Source organism: Centroberyx affinis, unplaced genomic scaffold (assembly GCF_046629955.1).
Source record: "Centroberyx affinis isolate AG114_WGS23_722 - 3 ecotype Tasmania unplaced genomic scaffold, CSIRO-AGI_Caff_v1 ptg007440l_1, whole genome shotgun sequence".
In the NCBI taxonomy this organism is placed as follows: Eukaryota; Metazoa; Chordata; class Actinopteri; order Beryciformes; family Berycidae; genus Centroberyx; species Centroberyx affinis.
In genome coordinates this window covers 19,478-41,183 of record NW_027283755.1, presented here as the reverse complement: position 1 = coordinate 41,183, position 21,706 = coordinate 19,478, and the positions used below count along the sequence as shown (strand labels likewise).

Sequence of the window (21,706 nt, the reverse complement as noted above, 5' to 3'; positions counted from 1 at the left end):
TGTTGTTCGCATGGTATCTACTGAAGTCACATTATGTGCTGTGAGATTTGCACGGGCCCTCATGAGTTGACCAATGAGAACGGTTAAAGCTGCAGCGCATGCGCCTCCAACTTACAGGTGACATGGAGAGTCACTTTTCCAGTAAAGATAGCTTGTTAGATCAGCTAGCTATAGCTCCTAATTAACCTACGTGGTTTCAGGTGGAACTAGCTAGCCATAATCAATTCACTTACCTAAAGTGTACCCAGGTAAGACGACCCTTTCATACTTTAATAAGGTTAACGTTAGCAAACCAGACAGCTAACTAATCTTGGAAACTCGTTAGCCTGATCCCGTTATTATTAGCAATACGTCGCTAACGCTGGTTTAGCGAAGTAAGGTCTCGTATTTCGGTTTGTTGAGTTATCATGAGAAATGTGATGGCTAGTTTGGTCACAACTACTCTGGTCCAGCCATTTGCAGGGTTAGCAAGCAAGATTTGCTTCATCAAACTAACTGCAACGTTAGCTCACAGCAGCTATAGCCACATCACCAAGTACAGCTAAGTTATCTGGACGGGAGGTCAAACGTTCTTTTCTAGTTTAGTTGCAACGGGTTTGTAGTTTTAGTTTGAGATTTAGTTTTTAACATTCATTCAGTGTTGACCTTTCGTTCTTTGGCAACTAATTTGATTCACTGACACTCACTGGCTACACTGGTTCATGAAAGTCGATCAGCCAGTTTCATAATTTTACTAGCCAAATGCATGTTTTAGAGTGGAAGAGGACCTTCAAATAATGGTTGTTTGCCTGCCAAAGTGCTGGTAGAGTAACCAAGCTGCCGCTCATAGCTTAAATGTACTAATATTAATGTTGGTCCATTATCAATCGAAATTAATGAGGCACAGGAGAGCAAGAGGATGGTGACAAAGAAAAACAAAGAGTGAAGGTCAATTTGAATGTGTAAGCTGGTCAAAATTTTATTTGTAGTGAAGAGGCAAATGCAAGGAGGATGCTAGTGCTACAACAAAGGTGTTTCAAGCAACCAGATTACATTGGATTTTGCTTGTACATAACTGTATGCGAATAGGTTCATATTTTACTTTAGTGTTCAAGAATTTATTCTGTTTATTTGTGGTTGGTTCTTCCAGCCCACTTACAAAATCAGAGCTGGGCAACCCGGAAACCAACCATGGCAGTGTGTAAATACAGTTGGGAGCAATGGTTACATAGGGTTTAGCTCTTAGGATGAAGCTGGTGGGTTAGGTACCAGTACTGTCTCCCAGACAAAGTTTTTGAACAGATGGTTGCCAGGGTGGGCGCAGTCAGTGACAATCCTTCTTTAATCTTCCTGGGCTCTGAACGTCCACTGTAGGAGCATGTATTGGTCGTTGAGTGGGTCTGTAATGTCTTTGATGATTTTGTTTAGCCTAATGATGGATCTTCATTTGAAGATAGAAATAATGTTTTGTTATGCTGATTTTGTTGGATGTGTTGATTAATGTCCCTGCCTGTAAAACCATCAACCAATACTTAGGCAAAAGGAAAATTCGGGTTTGTGATATAAGATTGAAACTCTTAAACTGTGAGTTGCTGTTTACATTGGCAGTTTCACATTGAGAGTCTTTTTTGTGCACAAGGGTTATAGGCCATTGAGCCTAAATACCATATAGATGGGTGTGACATTCAAGATCATTTGTCAGTTTGGGAGTTGACAGATGTAGAGTGATTGTATAAGCTGTTCTGTGCAGATTACACCTCCTTACCATCATGTCAGGCCATGGTTTTGGGAGAAGTTAGCCTTGGATGTTGTGTGGTTTCTTAACCACTTCTGTTTTAACTTAGATCTACAAGCTCAGTTAATTCTAAGCAACATTTGGTAAATTCAAAATGAATCATGTAGTTGAAGACATAAATTGATGTTTTATAGCCTATATGAAGGGATTAGTGTTACATGGTGTACTGATACTGTTATTGAACAAATGTAAATTGTAGTAGAAGTGTATTTAATATGTACATTCCATTTTGCCAGATATTTCACTAGTAGATAACAAAGTTTGTTAGAATCAGAATTGATTTTATTTGCCAAGTACAGTGGGTGCCCATGGAATTTGACTTGGTTGATTGATGCTGACACATTACAAGTCAGTTACACAATACAGGATTGACACACTAGGCACAGTACAAAGCTTAACAGTACTTCACATATAGTGGAGATAAGATGTACTGTATCACAGATTAAAGCCAGAGAGCTGCGTTGGCAAAGTTGACAACACTAGTAAGGAGGATAGTGAATGTCCAGAGGTGCAGCAGACCAGTGTACCACACGGTCACAATCATGAGTAATTTGAACAGAATAGGACTAACTTGAGACTGTCTTGAGGCATTGGTAGTGCAAAAAAAGTGGTGCAGTAAATTCACAGATGTGCAAAGTACAGCTAGGTCGATAAATAGCAAAAGAGGACCAACTTGAGAATGTTGTGTCTCTGGTTTCGTTAGACATGATCTCTGAACAACAACAACAACAACATTAATTCAAGAGCACTTGTTGAGGATCACACCCCACCTCTGAACAAAAGTCTTGCCCTTTTTCCCAATGGTGGGCTCTTTTGTATTCATAGTCCCCTGGCTATGTGTTTGTTGCACCATTCACTTAGGGTTATGCTGTGTAGGAAAAGACGTGTCTCTTTCTCACTAAGCTTCTGCAGTTGAATTATATGATTAGAAGAGAAAGACTTCATATTCTTGAAGTCTGAGGTTTTCTTCTGCGTCTTCGTTGAATTAATGTGTGTTTTGATTTGTAGTTAATCTCTTGTAGTGATTCCATTTTCACTCATCAGTCATGTGTTTTTCTCATTGCAAGTTCTTGGAGTGTAGAGTAAAAAAGGGAACTTGGAGTAATGGAAAAAACTCACACATCAAAACCTTGCGCAATACAACACTAAATACATTTATTCACTTACGTTTCGGTCTGGCCGGAAAGTGTGAAAAGTTCATAATCAGGATCGTGTGTAGCCTATATATAAGAACTACCACATTCAGCGCATTCAGCTGTATGGACTGATTTCATAAGGTGCGTCAAGGGTCAGATGATGAGTTTTTTCCGTCTCTCTGAAGCCTGTTATCTTTGCCACTGACCCACTCTTGTTTCAGTTGTGCTTTACACAAACAGTTAGATTGGACACCAGCCCAGAGTTGGTCAGGGAGCTGGCAACAAGTTGTGTGGAGTGGACCTGGTGGCAGCTGCTTTTGAATTACAAAATAAATTGCTGTTTCATTTGTCAAGTCTCTTTCTGTTGAAAAACGCAGACAAACAGTACAGGATTGATTCATCACTTTCAAGTAATGATCAAGTTGACTCATTTTTAAAATCACCCACAGTTACCACGCACGCACACACACACACACACACACACACACACACACTCAATGCCCATGACAAGAGCTGGCAGCACCTAGCCTGTTGCCATGTTGGCAAAGTCGAGCTGACAACCCTTCATCAGGTCCTAATAATGTGTTGGCAAGACGGAGGAATGGAGAGACTTACCATCCTAATGAATTTTCTCCTCTGTTTTTCGGTCAGTTAGTTATAGAGCACATCTATGAAAACAATGCTGTAAGTGCAACAAGAGTCAATTTAGCCTATTCTTTGGAATACTTGTCCATAAGCACCACAACTACGTGCAGACTTTCGGGGAGAGTGTTTTAAAAGTTGTATTTCAAATTTATTTGCAATCAGTCAAGTTACTGTTTTAGTTATTTTTTACATTTTCTATTAATCACTTAAGTTTATGAAAGTGGTTATTTAAATTTTTGCCTGCCTGGCCAGTGAAAATATGCTAGGAGCAATTAGACCTCTGACCTACTGGCCTGAAGTGCAAAAAAATCGTAATGTTGAAGTTGAACCCCACCAACCAACTGTGTTATAATGGTCTGAATAAGCTATTTCAGTGTCCATGTATGAATAGCAGCGTTCAGTCGGTCTGTCAGTTCAAGGTGGTATGTGAGAGTGGAGGTGGGGGGTTTAGGAGGGAAGGATGAGAAGAGTGATGGCGGTTTGGAGGAAATTGCAGTAGCAAGTGGTGCCGATGCAGAACCTCAAAGATGTGGGGGCACCTGACCTAAATCAACAAAACGGTACAGATGAGTAGTAGGCAAGGTCAGATCAACACTTTTCCTTCAACATCTAGGCAATAAAATCATCTAATAGAGCATGCACATTGTTTCTCTTTCAAAAATGCTTGTAATTTAAAATCAGCTAAAACAATGCGAGGATTAAGTGTTCAACAGCATCTTACACTCGGCATACAGAAGTCCAACCCTTTGCCAAAACAGTAGACCTAATGTCTTGTTGAAAGAATAATGGGCTAATCAATAATGCCAAAAATAACTTCGGAGGGTGGTGCGGGAGAGCAAATTAGTTTTTTGATCATTCAAATTCTGACATTCTTGAGTATTGATAATAGAAGCAATAACTTACAGATTGACTGGTAACTAATATTATTACTCAAATTATAATTTTGTTAAACTACTATTATTGAGAAAAGTGCTACTATTGTGTATTGCCAAGTAGCCTAACTTGTTACCCGCTGATACTGCCAATTATACAGTGTATATATGTATAATAAGCAGAGGAAGTAGCAGATCATTGGAAAGCATGAGTGCTGTAAAGCCAACCTGTTCCCATGCTGTTCTGTCTGCTGCTCAACTGTCTTTTGACTCATGTGATTTCACAGTCACATGCTGTCAGAGACCCTCCCCTCTCAGTGCTCTTGGCTTTAGAAAATACAGTTGTTGAGCTGGACTAAGGTGGTGCCTTTAATCTTGTGGGTTGTGAGCTGAAAGTACGGCGTGACAGCTGTGCATAAATAGTGTGTGCGTTTTTTTGTTTTTTTTTCAAGCTGACATCAAGAGTAAGTGGAAAGGGAAGGAAGGGATATTGATTATTGTGGAACTGAAATTGTCAACTCATGGTTTCTAATTTGTTTGGACTAAGAAGTCGTGACCGCTTCACATGCTTTTGCTGTTGCTTAGTCATGTTATTATTATCATGACTTGCAATTCTCAGTGGATTTTTTTATACATTAGAGGGGGAGAGGGCAGCAACATTTTTAGCAGGCATAGTCATATATTGTCTTGTGATATGCCTGAAGGTAGTTTAGTAGGCAGTCTAAAGAGAACACAAAGCTAGCCTGTTTGTAATTAGCCTAAATACTTGTGAGACCCAGAAGATACTTGGTGTATTGAATACTGTTTTAGTAGGAGATGGGAATAAAACCTTTAACCTGAACAATCTCGTCTTTCTGTCTCATTCAAGTTATGTAACTGTTGTTGTCTTATTGCAGGGAGGCTGATATTCATCCCTCAAGTTTCCAGGGATCCCTCAGCCAACCCTGATGAAGGCTGAGCAAGAGGGAGACCTCCTCGAAGGTAACGGCTTATGATAACAGAAACATGACCATCACAGACACTCCCATGTCTTCCAGCGTTAAACACTCTGGGGACTTGGGTAAGGAAGGGATAGAAGTTCTGTGTCAGTGTGCATGTTGACAGAGGTGCTTAACATTTTTTTTTTACTGCGCTACATTTTCACTTGAGCGTACATTTAACTTTAATTTTGAAATCCTAATAAAAATCATTCTTTTTTTTTTTTACAAACAAAAAAAGGGAGATCCAAGTAGGGCTGGGTGATATACCGAAAATTTACCAAAACCGACACTGGCACTCTCTCACCAACCAAATTTTCTACATGTCAGTATGTTCGGTAAATACATTTGTCAAGTAGCCAACTTTGCATAAATGGTTTAATTTGTGTTGCTTCAGTTAAACTGAGAGTCGCGCTTCAAAGTACTAGTTCTAGTAGTACTTCAAAGTACTACTAGTGTAGAATGGGCTGCATCAAGCCAGCTAGGAAAGGACAGAATATGACCAGAAGTAAGGTGGGTTTACCTTCAAAATATAAGCATGTTTTTTATATTTCTGACGCCTAATAGTGAATGTAGTATTTCTGCACCGGGGTTAGAAACATAAACAAATTATCGTTTCAGTTATCGTTATCGAAGTAAATGTGACAGTATATAGTGATATGAATCTCAGGCCATATCCACCATATAGATTCAAGTATATTTTTTTTCATTCTGTGCCCTGGATCATACTTAAAGGAATAATTTTGCTTGCAATCAATGATATTGAGAGCCTGAGTGCTGGTGGTGACAGGAATCTCCAGGCAGGTTAGTTACTGGTGAAATTTCAGAGAAGTGTGCTCAGAAGTTGAAATGTAAAATATCACTGAACATTTTTTTATGAAGTCTTCCCTTAAACATCACTGCTGCTTATGTGAACTTTATTACTACTTGTGTGATTTTTTTTTTGTGATTTCTTCATGTATACAGGGCAAGCTCACTCTGTATATTTGTGCTTGGGTTTGTGGGGTAAAGAACAAGATAGCTTGGTGTGTGTGGGAGGGGTGAAGAGATGCAACAACACTGGATTTTTCAGTTTTTCCTCAGTTCTCTCTTCCTGATTGATTTTTAGAAATATGACGTCAGGAAGTCATTGTGACATCCATTGACCAAAAAAAAAAAAAAGAGATTACAAAATCAAAGTCATTGTTAGGGATCAGTGGACTTTGGGAACAGCAGTGAATCTGTCTTGTAAAATAAAGTTGGAGATGAAGGGAGAAAAGAGTGAACACTCAAAACTCAGTGAGTAGTAAATGTCATTTACAGGTATACTTTGAACAGTAGTTAAACAAGATATGTGATTGATATGAATTAATTTATTTGAAGCTTTTTGTCAGAAATGTTAGACAGTAGATGCAGCCAGGCTATGGAATTTAAATCTGAGGTTCCTCATACCGTTCTTGTGAGTTTTTATATTGACAGGGCTTTGGGCTGATCCTTGGCCAAACACTTTTCCTTTATGTTTCATCTTGTTCTCATAAAAATGTGTTAGTGGAGTCACTGGGTTCAACAGTTATAACTCTGCCTTATATTTGGATCTGTACTAAATGCGGCCCAACTTATATCTTTGTTGCGTCTAAGTAAGTAAGCAAGTCTTAAACTAAATTCCTGATAAAGAAGTTTCGAAATCCAGTTTCAGATTGCTTTTGGATGTGGAAACATTGGAAGTTTTCACAGTGCTTGCTTTTGGTCAGTATACTTTATGGAACAAATTGCTTGCCCTTGAAAGTGTTGCTTTACAATGACTAAACCAATGTTTTTGGCTTTGTAAAGCATTTAAAGATTATAGGCGATTTCTGATAAAGGTTAGTCCACTTCAGAATGGCAGAGCTGTTGATGTTCTATACAGATCTGCTGTCACTCTGCTCAGACCTAAAACTCACTGGTCTCTCTCAGTAGGTAATCAAGCTTTTTTTGTAAACTGTCTGATGAATGCAATTTAGCCAGATCACATATTCAAGCTATTTCTTAACTACAGCTAAAATTGCAGTAAACTGATTTATTAGCCTACACTTCCCAAAGTAAAAAATCAAAGAATTAAATGCATTTCACTCGATTCGAACATGGCTTATGTGTGTGGCCTGAATGCAATGAACATCAAGTAGGAAACTGTCTTGGGTAGATGATGATCTATCTCAGCCGTAACTTGAGCTTAGAAAAAGATTTGAAAGGTGTCATAATCAGCCAGAGATGGTATGGAGAGCTTGCTTTTATATTTTTTAGAGAAACACTACCTGAAACTAATGCTATGTTCAAGTGCTGTGGGAAGTGTTGTGATTAGGAATCAAGCACACATGATCGACCCAGCAAAGCAGTAAATGCAACTGAGAAATTTTGCCGAGATGTGCCATTTAGTGGGCGGACAGCATGGAAGCCATGTCAACAACTGATGGCAAAACGAATCGTGGTTTGACCACTATATAGCTTCTTCTCCTTTTTTATATTTTAGTATTTCTCTTCTTGTTATTAACCAGTGTCCATTCCTTTCCGTTCTCTCTCCTGTCACTCTCGTAGAGGACTCCCCTCAGGAGAATGGGGTCATCCAGACGACCCAATACAGCTCCATCTCTCCTCCTGCCTCACCCGTGGCCCAGGAGGAGCCCTTCTCCACATACTTTGAGGAGAAGGTGCCTATTCCCGAGGATGTCACCCAGGTACTGATGACGACGGCGGTGAATCTTAATTGTTCCATGATATGTAAACGATGTGGTCTTTTCATCATATGTAATCTCACTGGATTTAGTACTGACTGACTTGATAAAGCTTGTGACTTCACAGAGCCGTTGACATTACTGTTGGACGGGGGGGCGGTCCCAAACGGCCTTTGATTTTATTGTCAAAACCCGTTTTAAACTCCTAACCAGTATCATCCTGAAATCCTATAATCTCTTTATGAACATCAAAACTTGCTTAGTATTTCATTCTCCTTTTCATGTTCAGTGGAATTGAAATTCTTTGTCCTTGTTGGACATTTATTCAGAATTCTGATTTTCAATATGTTGAATTTTAGGAAGCAACAATTGTTTTAATTGCATCCAATAAGTAATTTCATATCGTGCAGAATTATAACATAACTAATAAAGAAACATTCAATTCTGCTATCCTTTCTTTCAGATATTCAGTTTCCGTAAACTCTGGGCTTTCACTGGTCCAGGCTTTTTGATGAGCATCGCCTACCTGGACCCGGGGAACATTGAGTCGGACCTGCAGTCTGGAGCTAAAGCAGGCTTCAAGGTGATCAGTGAAAACACGTTAATCTAGACAACAGAGCAAATATGACTATGCCTGTTATCTTACATTGTGACAAATATTACCCCATTACTAACTGCAGTGTGTCCCACAGGTTGGCAGGTTACCTTGAGTATTTTTATATAATAAGTTTTTGTTCTCTACACCCAAATACATAATTTTTTTGTTTTAATTTAAAAGTGACAAAATGTACACATTTATTTTGAAGGCAAAATTAGGCTTTACTTATGGTCATATTTTGGTTATCTGGTTGTTTGACGTGGCAAACTTTACAGTATATACTATACTTTACTATACAGTATTTGGTGTATTTGGTGCTCCAAGTCGCTGCCAGACTTGGAGCACCAAATACTGTATATGGTTATTGAATACCAGCTTAGTGCATCACACTGTCTAAAATAATTATAAAACTAAAATGAACACAGGTAACTGTTAATTTACCTGGTCGGACCATGTAAATATAACCAATATATGAGAAAGTACTGAACTGTGCTGATTTTGACTGTCTCTCCCAGCTCCTGTGGGTGCTCCTCGCCGCCACCATCATTGGGCTTCTCTTGCAAAGACTAGCTGCACGTCTGGGAGTTGTCACTGGGATGCACCTGGCTGAAGTCTGCAACCGCCAGTATCCCACGGTGAGCGTCACCCTCTCTCATTACACTCAGAGTTTTTTATTTTGACTTGCTCTTTCCCTCACACACACACAGTCACTGTTGAAAACCCCGGTACCTTAACTTTCTTTATCTGAGGCTGTATCATCCCCTTTAAAGCACTGGTTATTATGATTTCAACAAAAATCCTATTTCTAAAGAGAGGTTGAAACTCTAACTGATCTACACGCCTGCCCACATTCCTTTTTTTGACCTTATGTCATGAACTATGATTTCCATTTCATGGGATTTTTTCTTTAATTGCTTTCTTTTCAGGTGCCACGGATTATTCTTTGGCTTATGGTGGAACTGGCAATTATTGGCTCAGACATGCAGGAGGTCATAGGCTGTGCAATAGCTTTCAACCTTCTCTCTGTGGGCAGGTATGATGTCTTTACTGCTTGTCCAAGTGGACAAACATTTGCAGATTTACATTACATTTCCACAGAAAAGAATCTGGATTTCTTGTCAAAAAGTCAAATGTTTCTGCTTCGTCTCCAGGATTCCACTGTGGGCAGGTGTTCTCATCACCATCGTTGACACATTTATGTTCCTCTTTCTAGACAAGTATGGTATGTGATCTTCCTATATTTCACCACTGGCTTCAGTAGGTTAATGCTTAAAAATTTGTGTTTCCCGGTGTTTATTACAGTATGCATCTCTTTGCAGGCCTAAGGAAACTTGAGGCCTTCTTTGGCATTCTCATCACCATAATGGCTGTTAGTTTTGGTTATGAGGTAAGGGTCCCTTCCATCAGTTGGCTACATTTCTTATTGAATTTGGGTGTTTGTCGTTGCCTCTTTGATGTGTCTGATTCTGTGATTCTGTCTCTGTAGTACGTGCTGGTAAAACCGAACCAAGGGGATCTGCTGAAGGGGATGTTCATACCGTACTGTGAAGGCTGTGGTTCTATGCAGCTGGAGCAGGCAGTGGGAATTGTGGGAGCTGTCATCATGCCGCACAACATCTACCTGCACTCGGCCCTTGTCAAGGTTAGAAACTCATACTTGTCAGTTGTTACCTGCAGTTAAGCAAGACTTGGAGTAAAGCCTAAAGAAATCAACAACTTGGAATTAAACCGAGTTGCCTGATTTTTCAGATTTTTCTGGACTAATATGGATTTCCCTTTTTTTTTATTTATTTTTTTTATTTGTACAGTTGCTAGCTAGTCTGGGTATAACATTAGTGTTTTTGGAGGAGACTGTACCAATTAATCTGCTGCACTGCTGACATTGAAATTCTTCTGACAAATGCCGTGTTTCTTTTACACTCATTTAAGTACGGCGATGAAGGTTTAATATTGATCTGTTTATCCCCTTATGTTCCAGTCGCGGCAAATTGACCGTAGCGATAAGAAGGAGGTAAAGGAAGCCAACAAGTACTACTTCATTGAGTCGACTATCGCTCTTTTCATCTCCTTCCTCATCAATGTCTTTGTTGTAGCAGTGTTTGCTGAGGCCTTCTACGATAAAAAGAACATTCAAGTGGTGGGTATATAGTACTATGAATCCATTGTTCTGCTGAAGCCTGTATTGTCCACATTTAAATATTGTGGAGTATTTTTTTCTGATCAGTACTGTTAACCCACATTGTTCAGACAATCCAATCCTTAATCATGTGATGCTTATGCCTTGGTTGCAGAATGCCATGTGCAACGCAAGCGGCAGCGCTCACACAGAGCTGTTCCCCCTCAACAACGACACGCTGGAGGTTGACATCTACAAAGGGGTGAGTCTAGTCATTACTACATCAATAAATCTTCAGTATATACTGTTGAATTGTTAAAAAGGAAAAGGTTAAAGATGCATATTGTAAGATTTCTGAGCATTTAAATATATGAGAAAAAATTAATCTCCTTTTTAGAAAAGGCCATCATCTTGAACATTGCTATATTGTTATAGCTCTTCTGAACTCTTATGTTTCAGCCAGGAAAAAAGATTTTGTGGCGGGGCAGTCTCATTTATCAGCCCAAGGTGGCTACATTGGCCGCATTTTCACATAAATTCATTAGACTTTTTAGTGACACGTTATAGTCACTTGATATGAAGTTGAGTATCAACATTGGGCTATCCAAATCAAATGTGACCAAAATCTCTCTCTAAATCTCTCTCTCTGCCTCTCTCAATAGATGGGTAGATAGATAGATGGATTGTATCTATCTGTCGATCTGTGTGTCTAACCCATTGTGTGTCGATGTGTTTGTGTGTTCAGGGGGTGGTCCTGGGCTGTTTTTTTGGCCCTGCAGCCCTCTATATCTGGGCCATAGGGATCCTGGCAGCAGGACAAAGCTCCACTATGACGGGCACTTACTCTGGACAGTTTGTCATGGAGGTAAAAACGCATATCGGTTCTATTTGTCTTACTGCTCTCTTTATTTCTAGCATGTGTGCACCAGATGCATGTAGCTGAAAAAGGAAAATATATGTTTTTTTCACTTGAACGTTCCTTTTTTAAGGGTTTCCTGAACCTGCGTTGGTCCCGTTTTGCACGGGTGCTGCTGACCCGCTCCATCGCCATCACACCTACGCTGCTGGTAGCCATCTTTCAGGATGTTCAGCATCTGACGGGGATGAATGACTTCCTCAACGTGCTACAGAGCATGCAGGTCAGAGACTTTTTTACCTAGCATTGAACCTCTTAACTCCCCTCCTTCACAAAAAAGCCCTCAAAATTCACCTTTTCAAAGTTAATTAGCATCTGTAATGCTGCCCTACTTTGTCAATGAACATACATATTCAGTTCTACTCTTCCTTGATATGTTAAGTTTTATTCTTATTATTTTTATTCTGCTATATGCTGTTGTCTGTTATGTTGTTTTATGTTCATTCTTGTTGGCCAATTTGTAATATAAAGGAAATGCATTATTGTTTAGTTGTATCAGGAGTAGTAGTGTTTTATTTTATTTTCACCTTTTTCCAATTTGGAATTGTAAAATTTCCAGTTTTGTGTTAAGCATGTCTTATTCTTGCATTAACCCACTCACCTGATTCACTTTAATTAGTGCAGGATATTTTGCAGAGGTGCAGCACATGATGCTGTAAACTTTATTCATTCTGATTTCTCTCGTCATCCAACAGCTACCATTTGCTTTGATCCCGATTCTGACCTTCACCAGTCTGACGTCCATAATGAATGACTTTGCAAATGGATTGTAAGTGAAAAATATATATCTTTAAAAGTTCACTCAAGTAGACTGAAACAGTTTCATTTGTAGTTATTTGCTTTATCTTTCCCCTGGAATGCACGTTTGTTTGTTGTGTTCTACTAATTGAAAGTCATTGGTTCCTTTATCACACGTGTTTTTTGAGAACATAATTACTCCACCAAGGATGTTGTTTTTGCCCCTGTTTGTCTGTCTGTCTATCAGCAGGACATCTCAAAACTTCTTAATGGATTTCCATGAAATTTGCGGGACAGATAGGCCTTGGGCCAAGGGACAATTGATTAAATTTTGATGATCCAGATCTGGAATTTCCGTCATTAGCCAATTGTTTTTTAGCCATAACTATGAACTATAACAAAAATAGAGACTTGATTCCAAATCCTCAGGGTATGTTTGCAGGATCAAGATCTTTTTTTTTCCAATTTTAAGTGATAGGCATGATGATCCCTTTGGGTGTAACAGCAAGCTGGAGAATGTTTGTTGCTGAAGGTTTGTGCTTCTGAGTGCCTGCTAGTTATTCATTGACTTCCTAGCATGCAAGTTGCCTCAAGGTTATGATACACTCGGTTCCAGATAGGTTTTTTTTATTAGGACTATTGCAGTTTTTCTGTGATATTTGATGCCAAATATACTGTAATTGATTGTGCTGCAGTTTTCCAGAAAAATTACAAGGCAATTTGTGGTTGTTTTTGTGTTTTAAAGTGGGGAGACGGGCCAAAATTGAGTTTCACAAATTATAAATTTGCTCATTAAATGGTTTGATTAGACTATTACAGAAAAAAATTGAAAATTCTAGTTACTGATATTTTAGGTTTCTGTGATACATCTGCAAGAAATAGCAAAAACGTGGAATATTTGCGGGGGAAAACGTATATTTCACTGGCCTGTGATGTAGAATATCAACATCTTAACCAATTGTCTTCCTGTGGTCTTCAGGGTGTGGAAGATCTCTGGAGGCATCGTCATCCTGGTGGTTTGTGCGATCAACATGTACTTTGTGGTGGTTTATGTGACGGCCCTGAACAGCGTGCTGCTCTACGTTCTGGCTGCCCTCTTCTCGATAGCCTACCTGTGCTTTGTCGGCTACCTGGTGAGTGAGCGTGTTTCAGCATTATGGGCTATTCTCCATCCATTTTCTCTGTTGATTCTGTGTTGAAGTATTTTCTTTTGTGCCGATAAATAATCTATAAATTTTTCATGTAAATTTGTTAAACTTATTGACTGACCCTGCTTTCTAAATTATGAAGTCTTGAAATATTACCACCTGATGCTTTTTCAATTGTAGTACATTCTTTATTTGGAAAAAAAAATGGAAAAATAACATTGATAAATTAACTTTTTTTAATGGAATGTGTGCATGTGTACACTCTAAGGTTAAAACTGATGCATTGTAGAATACTGATCATCTGAATTTTAGTCTTTCAAACCAATCAGTGTACTCAAAATAACTGACAAAATGATTTGTGGATATGAAAGCATATTTTATTTATTGTGCAAAATTGCTGAAGTTCCTTTATTTAATTTGTAAAATAGTTTGTTAAAAGCATTTAAAAATGTATATGATTCTATGATTTCATATTTTGAATACGCTTTGATTTGAAAATTAACTATATTTTGGTGTTTTAGAGAAACAAAACATGACATTTTAACTATGCATTCAGAACAACTAGGCAAAATACTTTAGAACTGCATCTATGTGATTGATGCCTGGCTGGTTGAAATAGCCGACATATATTTGTGTGGTGCGTTTAAGGAATTTTCTACTAATATTTTGAATGAACAGCCTGTATTGATTGATTGGTTGACATATTTAACTATGACATTTTAACATTTTATGTCTTGACGCCTTGCTCCTTTGTCATTGTCTGTAGGCATGGCAGTGTTTGATTGCCTTGGGGGTTTCCTGTCTGGACTTTGGCGGCAGGGTAAGCAATAGACCCGCTGTGTTCATAGAGGAGCAGTCTGAGTACGACTCGTAGAGCTGAACAGGACAGTAACCACCAGCATTCCTCCTTCCTCTTGGAGACGTTGCACCTTGTTCAGAGCCAGGCTTTTTTTTCAAGATAATAGGATTTACAAAGCATATTTTCTATAGAATTTTACGTGTTAATTGGGTGTAGGGCTGGGTATCAAAATTTGGTGCTTTTTGGTTACCCGACCAGAGCAGTATTACCGAGCACCGAAAAATGGTTAGACATTGGGTGCCAATATTTGATGCTTGATCCAAGTTTTAGGGAAATGTATACATTATTTGAGAAATCAATCATTGTTGCACTTCTCACAGCGCTCTCATTTATGTTAACATTATGAGTATTTTAACAAGCTGAACAAACTAAATGATATGGAATTTAAAAAAGGCTCTTATTATTTTTAGGGTATTATGATGTGAATGGTTGATATATTTTGGAAATCGTAATAGAACTTAGTGAATTAACCCAATCGTCAGTATTTTGAACATCCAACATGGCAGGTCAGCCTTGTATTTCCACCCTGGGACATTCAGCAGGCCATTATCAGTATTCCTAGCAATACTGCCAATAAATCAGCTGATGTGCTGTTCTGTTTATGCTGCTATTAGTTTGTTTAAACTAAGTGCTAATGTTGTTCACAAAGACCAAACCAACATCAGCTCTTAGTCTTCTCTCCACACTTCTTTTTAGCACTGTCTTCGCTAAGTAAGAGCTAACCTAACTGTCTAGTTGTGATAATATGTTGTTCTATTTTATTCTAATTCAAGCCCATGTTCCCCAGGCGTTGGTACTAATATTAGTTGCATCATCCACTCTGCCCTGTGTGAGCCCCTTTACCTTGATAATGTATTGCTGTGATGACTTCCACTTATGTCTACACACTCGTCCATCTCAGTGCAGAATTAATATTACTAAGAGGCTATAATTGCTATATACTAAACATTATCTAAGGGAGGTTTTTTATGTATTCATTTGCAGGAACGAATAGTGGCATTATGAAAAACCTATTTGATTCACACAAACTATTGAAAAACAGATTGCTTGATATCAGCATGCCAGTATGTGTACCAGAAATCTCCAAATGATATCCAGCCCTAATTGTGTGAAAAGCCATTGGTGACCAGACTTAATGTGATTTTGTGGTTGGAAACTGTTAAAAAAAAAGTCATAACATGTCAAAGAAGGTAAAGAGGCAAGTTTCATAATGTGAGATGTATCATGCGCACACTGATTTTTCACTCCATGTATCAAATGAGCAGAGAACCATTTGTCTACTACATAGTTTCAAAGTGGACATGATGTTGTTCTTATCAGTACAACCGAGGTCTGAGAGTGAGAGATTTTTAGAGGCAAAGTGATGACCCACATACTGATTTAAAATATTTTAGTGTCAAGGTAATCATCCCATTCCTACTTGATTGACGATGTCAGAGTTTGGGTGCAAATAATTGTTGGATGTCTAAAACTAAGCTGTGATAAAACATTATTTTATGTTCTCATTTTGTTGAGTGGTACTGGAAAAAGCATCCTTCACAGATTTTCATTCAGCATCGTTTGTCTGTTGTAAAAACAGGAGATAATATTTTGTACTGTAATAATATTGTATATTACAATACACATGTTTATCATGTCTAACAGAAGAAAATACAATTAATTTATTTATATTGCTTTGCAGAAAGAAGCAAAAGAACAGCTTTTGTTTGGTTAAAGTATACATGAATAATGTGACTTTTATAAAGTGTTTGTTGTAATTGTTATGGAAGAACTGTGTCAAAGGAGAATGGTCAGGATAGGCAGGGAGAAAGCAGAGTATTCCAGGTGAAGTAGGGTCCAAAAAGTGTCATGACTGAGAATCAATACCAGCCACACAACAGTGCTTCAAACAGTCTCACCCAGCTCAACTTGTTGATAAATACAAATGTGGAGACAACTTACAGTAACCCAGTTTTATTCTAATACTGGTGCGCTGCACCTATAAATCAAAGTAGAAATATGTCCAGCATTCTGTATTTTAACCCAAACATTAGATGAGTATTGTTGTCAGTGGCTGTGGTTATAATTATTTTACAGTAATCGATGACATTCATAGCTTAATTTCTATAGCAGAAACTCAAAAGTTTAAAAGATACAAATTCCCAATTCTCTTGATAATTGTGTCTCAGCCAGTGGTGAAAGTTGACTGGAATCTTTGTTGGTACTCTTGTAATGGGGCAGGCATGGGAATGAAAGACTTGTCCTCTTTGCCTTCATAAACATATTTTCTCCCTTTTCAACATGGTTATTTTACTTTTGGTGCATTTCTGTTTCTACCAATATATACATATATAAGCTACTATTAGCCTTTATTATTTGTAGGTGTTAAAACAATTGTCCACTGGACTACAGATCTATTTGCCGGTAAGATTATTGGATTGAGTTAATCTTTTTTTTTTCCTTAAACCATAGGTACCTTGAGAGAAATAAACCATTGCAAAGAGGGGAACAAATTGCAATTAATGTAGGAATAAAACTGTAATCATAATTATTTTTTAATGTAAGCTGTGAACCACCAAGTGCCCAGTCTCTCCCTCTCACAGTGTGTAGCCTACAGCTGTAACTAAAGTCATGACCCGTTATGCCTTCCCAGTATCTTATTTTATAAATCTTATTTTATAAAACATAGCACGACTAGACACAGGATAAATTTACCAAACTTGAAAAGAAAAGTCAGAAAGTTGACAATTGGCAGCAGTAGCAGAGGGCTAATTATTAAGTAACGTGGCTGATTTCTACTGCAGATCTGCCATGAGAAGCAATACATATTTCTAGCTCTTCGGTCCTGCTGACAGCTTTGTTACAAGATGTCAGAATTAGAAAAGTGGTCTGTAAGTTTGTGGTGGTTATTTAGCACAGTAAAGCCAAACGATCTGTTGAATTCTGAGCAACTAGATTCACCAGACTGCATCAATCCTTTCTCCAAAATGTCAACTTTTTAGGAACTAAGGAAACCAGCCTTGGTTTTAGGTTGATCACCTTGCATTTTTGAGGTTATCCAATTGGGTTTGAAAAGGTTTCATACACCCAAGGGTGGTAGAAAGTTCTCAGCCCATAGAGGAACATGTGATCATTCAACTGAAGTTAAAACATGAAACCATGTCACCAAAATTGGAGTTGCAAGGTTTTCACCAGACAGTGATGATATGAAACCAGCTCTGTAACTCTAAAATTAGGCAGTATACATTGCACTGAAATATTTAGTTTTCTCACTTAAGTAGAAAAGCCAGTTTCTGACGGGCATTGATGAGGCAAATGAGTCAAAATAGTTGATTTCAACAAACTTGAAAGATTCGTTCCATGCCTTCAGTTCCCATAAGCCTGGCTAGTTGAGTGTTATTGGTTCTGTGTCAACCAGCAATTTCTCTTGTAGCATTTCATCCTGAGTTATTTTTTATTTGGGTTTGGTTCTTTTAATTTAGTGAATTAGCGATTTCTCTTGTATCGCATCACTGTCATGTTGCACCAGTAATCACAGTAAAGGACATTCTCTCAGGTATTATTGTTGTATTACACATACAAAAATATGACGGGTTCATTGTGCATTTTTAATGCAGTGGACCTGATATAGCTGAAAATCTTTGGTCAGAATATGCAGCTATTGCATGTCCAGGTTAATTTTCTCAGAGTTCTCAAAGTTTTCATTGACTTTTCACAGAGGTGAGCGGAAATGGAAATGTACCTTGACGTTTTTCAGACTGTTGTGAGAGTTGATCTATCTGCTGTCATATGAATACCTCTCTGGCAAACAAATGGATACTGACATTTGCCCACTGTTACTACTGTTACTCAATGTAGTATTCTGTAGATACAAGTTAAATATCACAAGTTTCTGCTCTTTGCAACTGAATGAATAAGTGTTTGTCCTTTGCCACTGAATGAAGCCATTGAATGAAGCACACCATGTAAAAATAAATGGCAACTCGTGGATATATGGACATTTGTTGGCGTCTTGTGTTTTGATGTCTAAAGGAGGACTTATTCCTTTTGTTTGTTTGTTTCTTTTTCCATGGGTTATAGTTGCATATTTGTTAATAAATACTTTACATTTACCCTGAATAGTCAATTTGACCGCCTATTTGTAAATCAAAACAGAATTATTCAAAATCTGAGAAAAGACTATTATCTTTTCCAGGAGGTTTCCTTATCAGTGTAACAGTACTAAAATACTTAAATTGATTATGCCTATTTGTATGGTTATATAGCAAGATGGCAGTTTCTTGAAAATGATGTCCAGTAAATAAAATACTGAATTGTTAAATTGAACCCGTTAAGAGTTAATGGAGAAGTTGTGTTGGATATCAAGCATCTTCCCACACATTATCGGCATGCATGCCTCTTCCCTAGACTAAAGGGTCAAAAGGCAAAATATTTCATGATGCTGTATGTAAATGAGGAAAGTTCTGTTTGGAAAGAGACACTTTCACCCAAGGTGAGCACACTCCATGCCCTGCTGTTCATGAATAATCAAATCAAAATTAATTAAATTAAAAAAAAATTACAAAAAAATTAAAATAAGAATTAATTAGATCCAATTCACCATTGATTAAAATACATCAGTGATTGTGATGTTTTCCTCTTAGCTTAATCATTATTTCATTTCAGCAAAATATTTAACCTTTTCAGCATGCATACCTCCATGAGTTAAGGAACAGTAAACCACCGACACCAGACGCCCGGGGTATCTGCAGTCTAGCTTTCCTTTCCTTGGGGAAAAGACAAAACAAAAACTTTATATAGTAGTATATAAAATCTATGATGACAAGCTGCAGTGACACAGACCCTGATATATTTTCACAGGCCATAATTTAATAAATTTGATAATGGCATTAGCTCAATGCTCGTAGCTAGCTAAACTAGCGATCAACATGGTCGTTAGTTTACGGTGCGAATGCACAACACTGACTGGACGATTCTCTATGAACTGTCACTGTTCATTCCAGTTGTGAGGGATGCAGCTGAAGTTGGGTCCTTACTCGCAGATTCTTACTAGCGAGTATTTATGGAATACACCAAGTTTTGGGGAATTTGGCCCAGGGGCAGACTGGGATTTAAAAAAAAAAAAAAAAAAACTGCCCTGGAATGTGACCCAGACTGAACCACATGATCACTCAACATAATGTGAGCTAAAGTGTGGAGCACTGAAGTGAACGAACTACTGGGAACATATGGGTGATTCTGATGTCTGTGTTCTCTCTTAACAGGTAAATTGACCAACGGGCCAATCTCCCCAAAACTGTGCATTTCTTTAAGAGAACACTATAAGCAGTGTCAGTTTTGTAGAACTTTAAGTTGTGAAGGTTTAACTGCCAATAATGGCACCCTCAGGTGTTAACATGGAACATGTGTTGAATATTTGGCTTAATTCAAACAAAGGTGGACTGTGGATTTTGGGTCTAAATTACAATATTTTAACAGAATTATGCACAGTTTGCAACAGTTTAAAAAATTCTTACATTTTACTTTTTGTAATAGTTTAGTAGATTCATCAAATCTCACCCAATTTGACGGAAAAACTAATTAGGTTAAACTTAAGTTATACTGGAAATACCTGATTTCTGAGTTTTGTAAAGAAAAGCAATGGTATGTCAAAGGGGACATATAATTTCCGAGGAGGTACACCTCTGCTTATGTCTGTTATCAGGGTCTCTGTTGTCTTTGTTTTTGCATACTGTATATGAAGCATGTGGCCAGTGTGATCTTTATACTAGGATCTCAAAATGACTGCAAGCAAACGGTAATCTGTGAAAAAGCCAGACAGCTGGTAGTGACTGCAGATCCCACGGGGCCGGAGATAGCGGTAGCTGTCTGTTCCTCAGCTTGTGTCAGTCAGAGCTCCAGTATGCCATTATGTGAATACAGCGCTACATCAGCCATGAGTTCATAGATCTACTCCCTATACAGTATGTCCTCATGCTGCTGAAGATGGCCACTGAAAGCAGATATGTACCAAAACCCCTCATACAGTGCTGGGATGCTTATCAAGATCAACAACAACATCTGGTTTATCAAGTGTCCGGACTGCAGGACTTCTCCACAGAGATGTCGAAGAACTGACTCAAGTTTTAGTTGGTTATCTTTTGCCACAAGATTTCTCTGGTGCCAGCCAAAGTAACGCTGGATGTTGAAGTTGACAACAAGACATCTGACAAATTTTCATCCTACTGCTCTGAGGGCAGTTAGATTATATTTGACTAAAAACAAAAAAAAAGGCTGATGGCATGCATGGAAGTCTCTGTGCACAAGCCAGGGTTTGTGGAGCTGTAAGAGGGCATGTAACTAGAGTTGTATTCATAATTCTTTTTCTTCGTGGATAATAAAAAATTAAAGTTATTAAGTTTAAACTATGAGAACCTGGTCGATAGCGACCAATCCCAATCATGGCAAAATCAAATGAAAACTGTTTTGCTTCTATAATTCAAGTTACCTTCAATAAGATGATGCTAAATTGATTTATGTGTTGAGTTTACCAGCTGTACACCCATATGCTCATAACTGATAGAAACTCCATCTGCTCTCTCCCTCTTTTTTTCAGGTTCGCCTGGGACTGTCAGGACACACTGACATTTTCCTGTTGAATGACATGGACACTAACTCTTTGGTTGAGAGATAGGAAGACAGGCTGTGGGTGGATGTTGAGCTGTGGCACAGGTGCCTTGAAGACCACTCAGAGATGACCTCATTCAAGGGAGGGACCACTGAAGCTGGGCCAGTACGTGTTCCTCTTGTGCCTTTCAGTGCCTCATGCATTTTAAAGTGCCCTTACAAAATATAGTACACACAGATGTCTAATCCCATTTGAAGCAAAAATAGAGGCTTTGCATCTCAAATCTCTTAACAACCACAGCTGGTGCCATGTTGGACGTCTATTGGAGAATTATCTTTGTGCAAATAATGGCTAAATAATGTGGCTACGAAAAAGGAGATATATGAAAAAAGTCATAGGTGTGAATCCATACAGTATCACAGTTGTTTCCAAATTTAGGTTACTGTAACACGGCTTTTGTTTAACCTATGGCTTCTTCTCCAAAGCACTCTGGGCTGTAGCTTGAGAAGAGTCAGCTCCGTTAGCCTAAATAAACAGTTAGCTAAATATCCAGCAAGCTATTTTAGCAAAGCAACTAATGATTATGTTACAATGTAACTACTAGCCACTACTAGCTAGTAGCCACGTGGCTTCAATGATGTTAATAACAAGACA

The 21,706-nt window shown here is 38.3% G+C and overlaps 1 protein-coding gene across 1 annotated transcript; it reads left to right on the top strand.

The window, feature by feature from the left end:
* Positions 1-117: 117 nt before the first annotated feature.
* Positions 118-21,172, top strand: LOC139639589 (natural resistance-associated macrophage protein 2-like). Its single transcript, XM_071513719.1, has 17 exons — positions 118-248; positions 5,324-5,408; positions 7,955-8,094; positions 8,555-8,674; positions 9,205-9,324; positions 9,616-9,722; positions 9,841-9,911; positions 10,009-10,076; positions 10,176-10,331; positions 10,668-10,826; positions 10,981-11,067; positions 11,551-11,670; positions 11,795-11,944; positions 12,417-12,490; positions 13,439-13,592; positions 14,374-14,427; positions 21,041-21,172. The coding sequence occupies exons 2-17, from the start codon at positions 5,375-5,377 to the stop codon at positions 21,116-21,118; spliced, it is 1,692 nt and encodes a 563-aa protein (XP_071369820.1). The 5' UTR covers positions 118-248; positions 5,324-5,374; the 3' UTR covers positions 21,119-21,172.
* The last annotated feature ends 534 nt before the right edge of the window (positions 21,173-21,706 follow it).

Coding starts and splice junctions, on each gene's coding strand:
- LOC139639589 (XM_071513719.1), top strand. CDS start 5,375: ATGAAGGCTGAGCAAGAGGGAGACCTCCTCGAAG. Junction 9,723..9,840: donor AACCTTCTCTCTGTGGGCAG/GTATGATGTCTT, acceptor CTTCGTCTCCAG/GATTCCACTGTGGGCAGGTG. Junction 10,827..10,980: donor ATAAAAAGAACATTCAAGTG/GTGGGTATATAG, acceptor CCTTGGTTGCAG/AATGCCATGTGCAACGCAAG.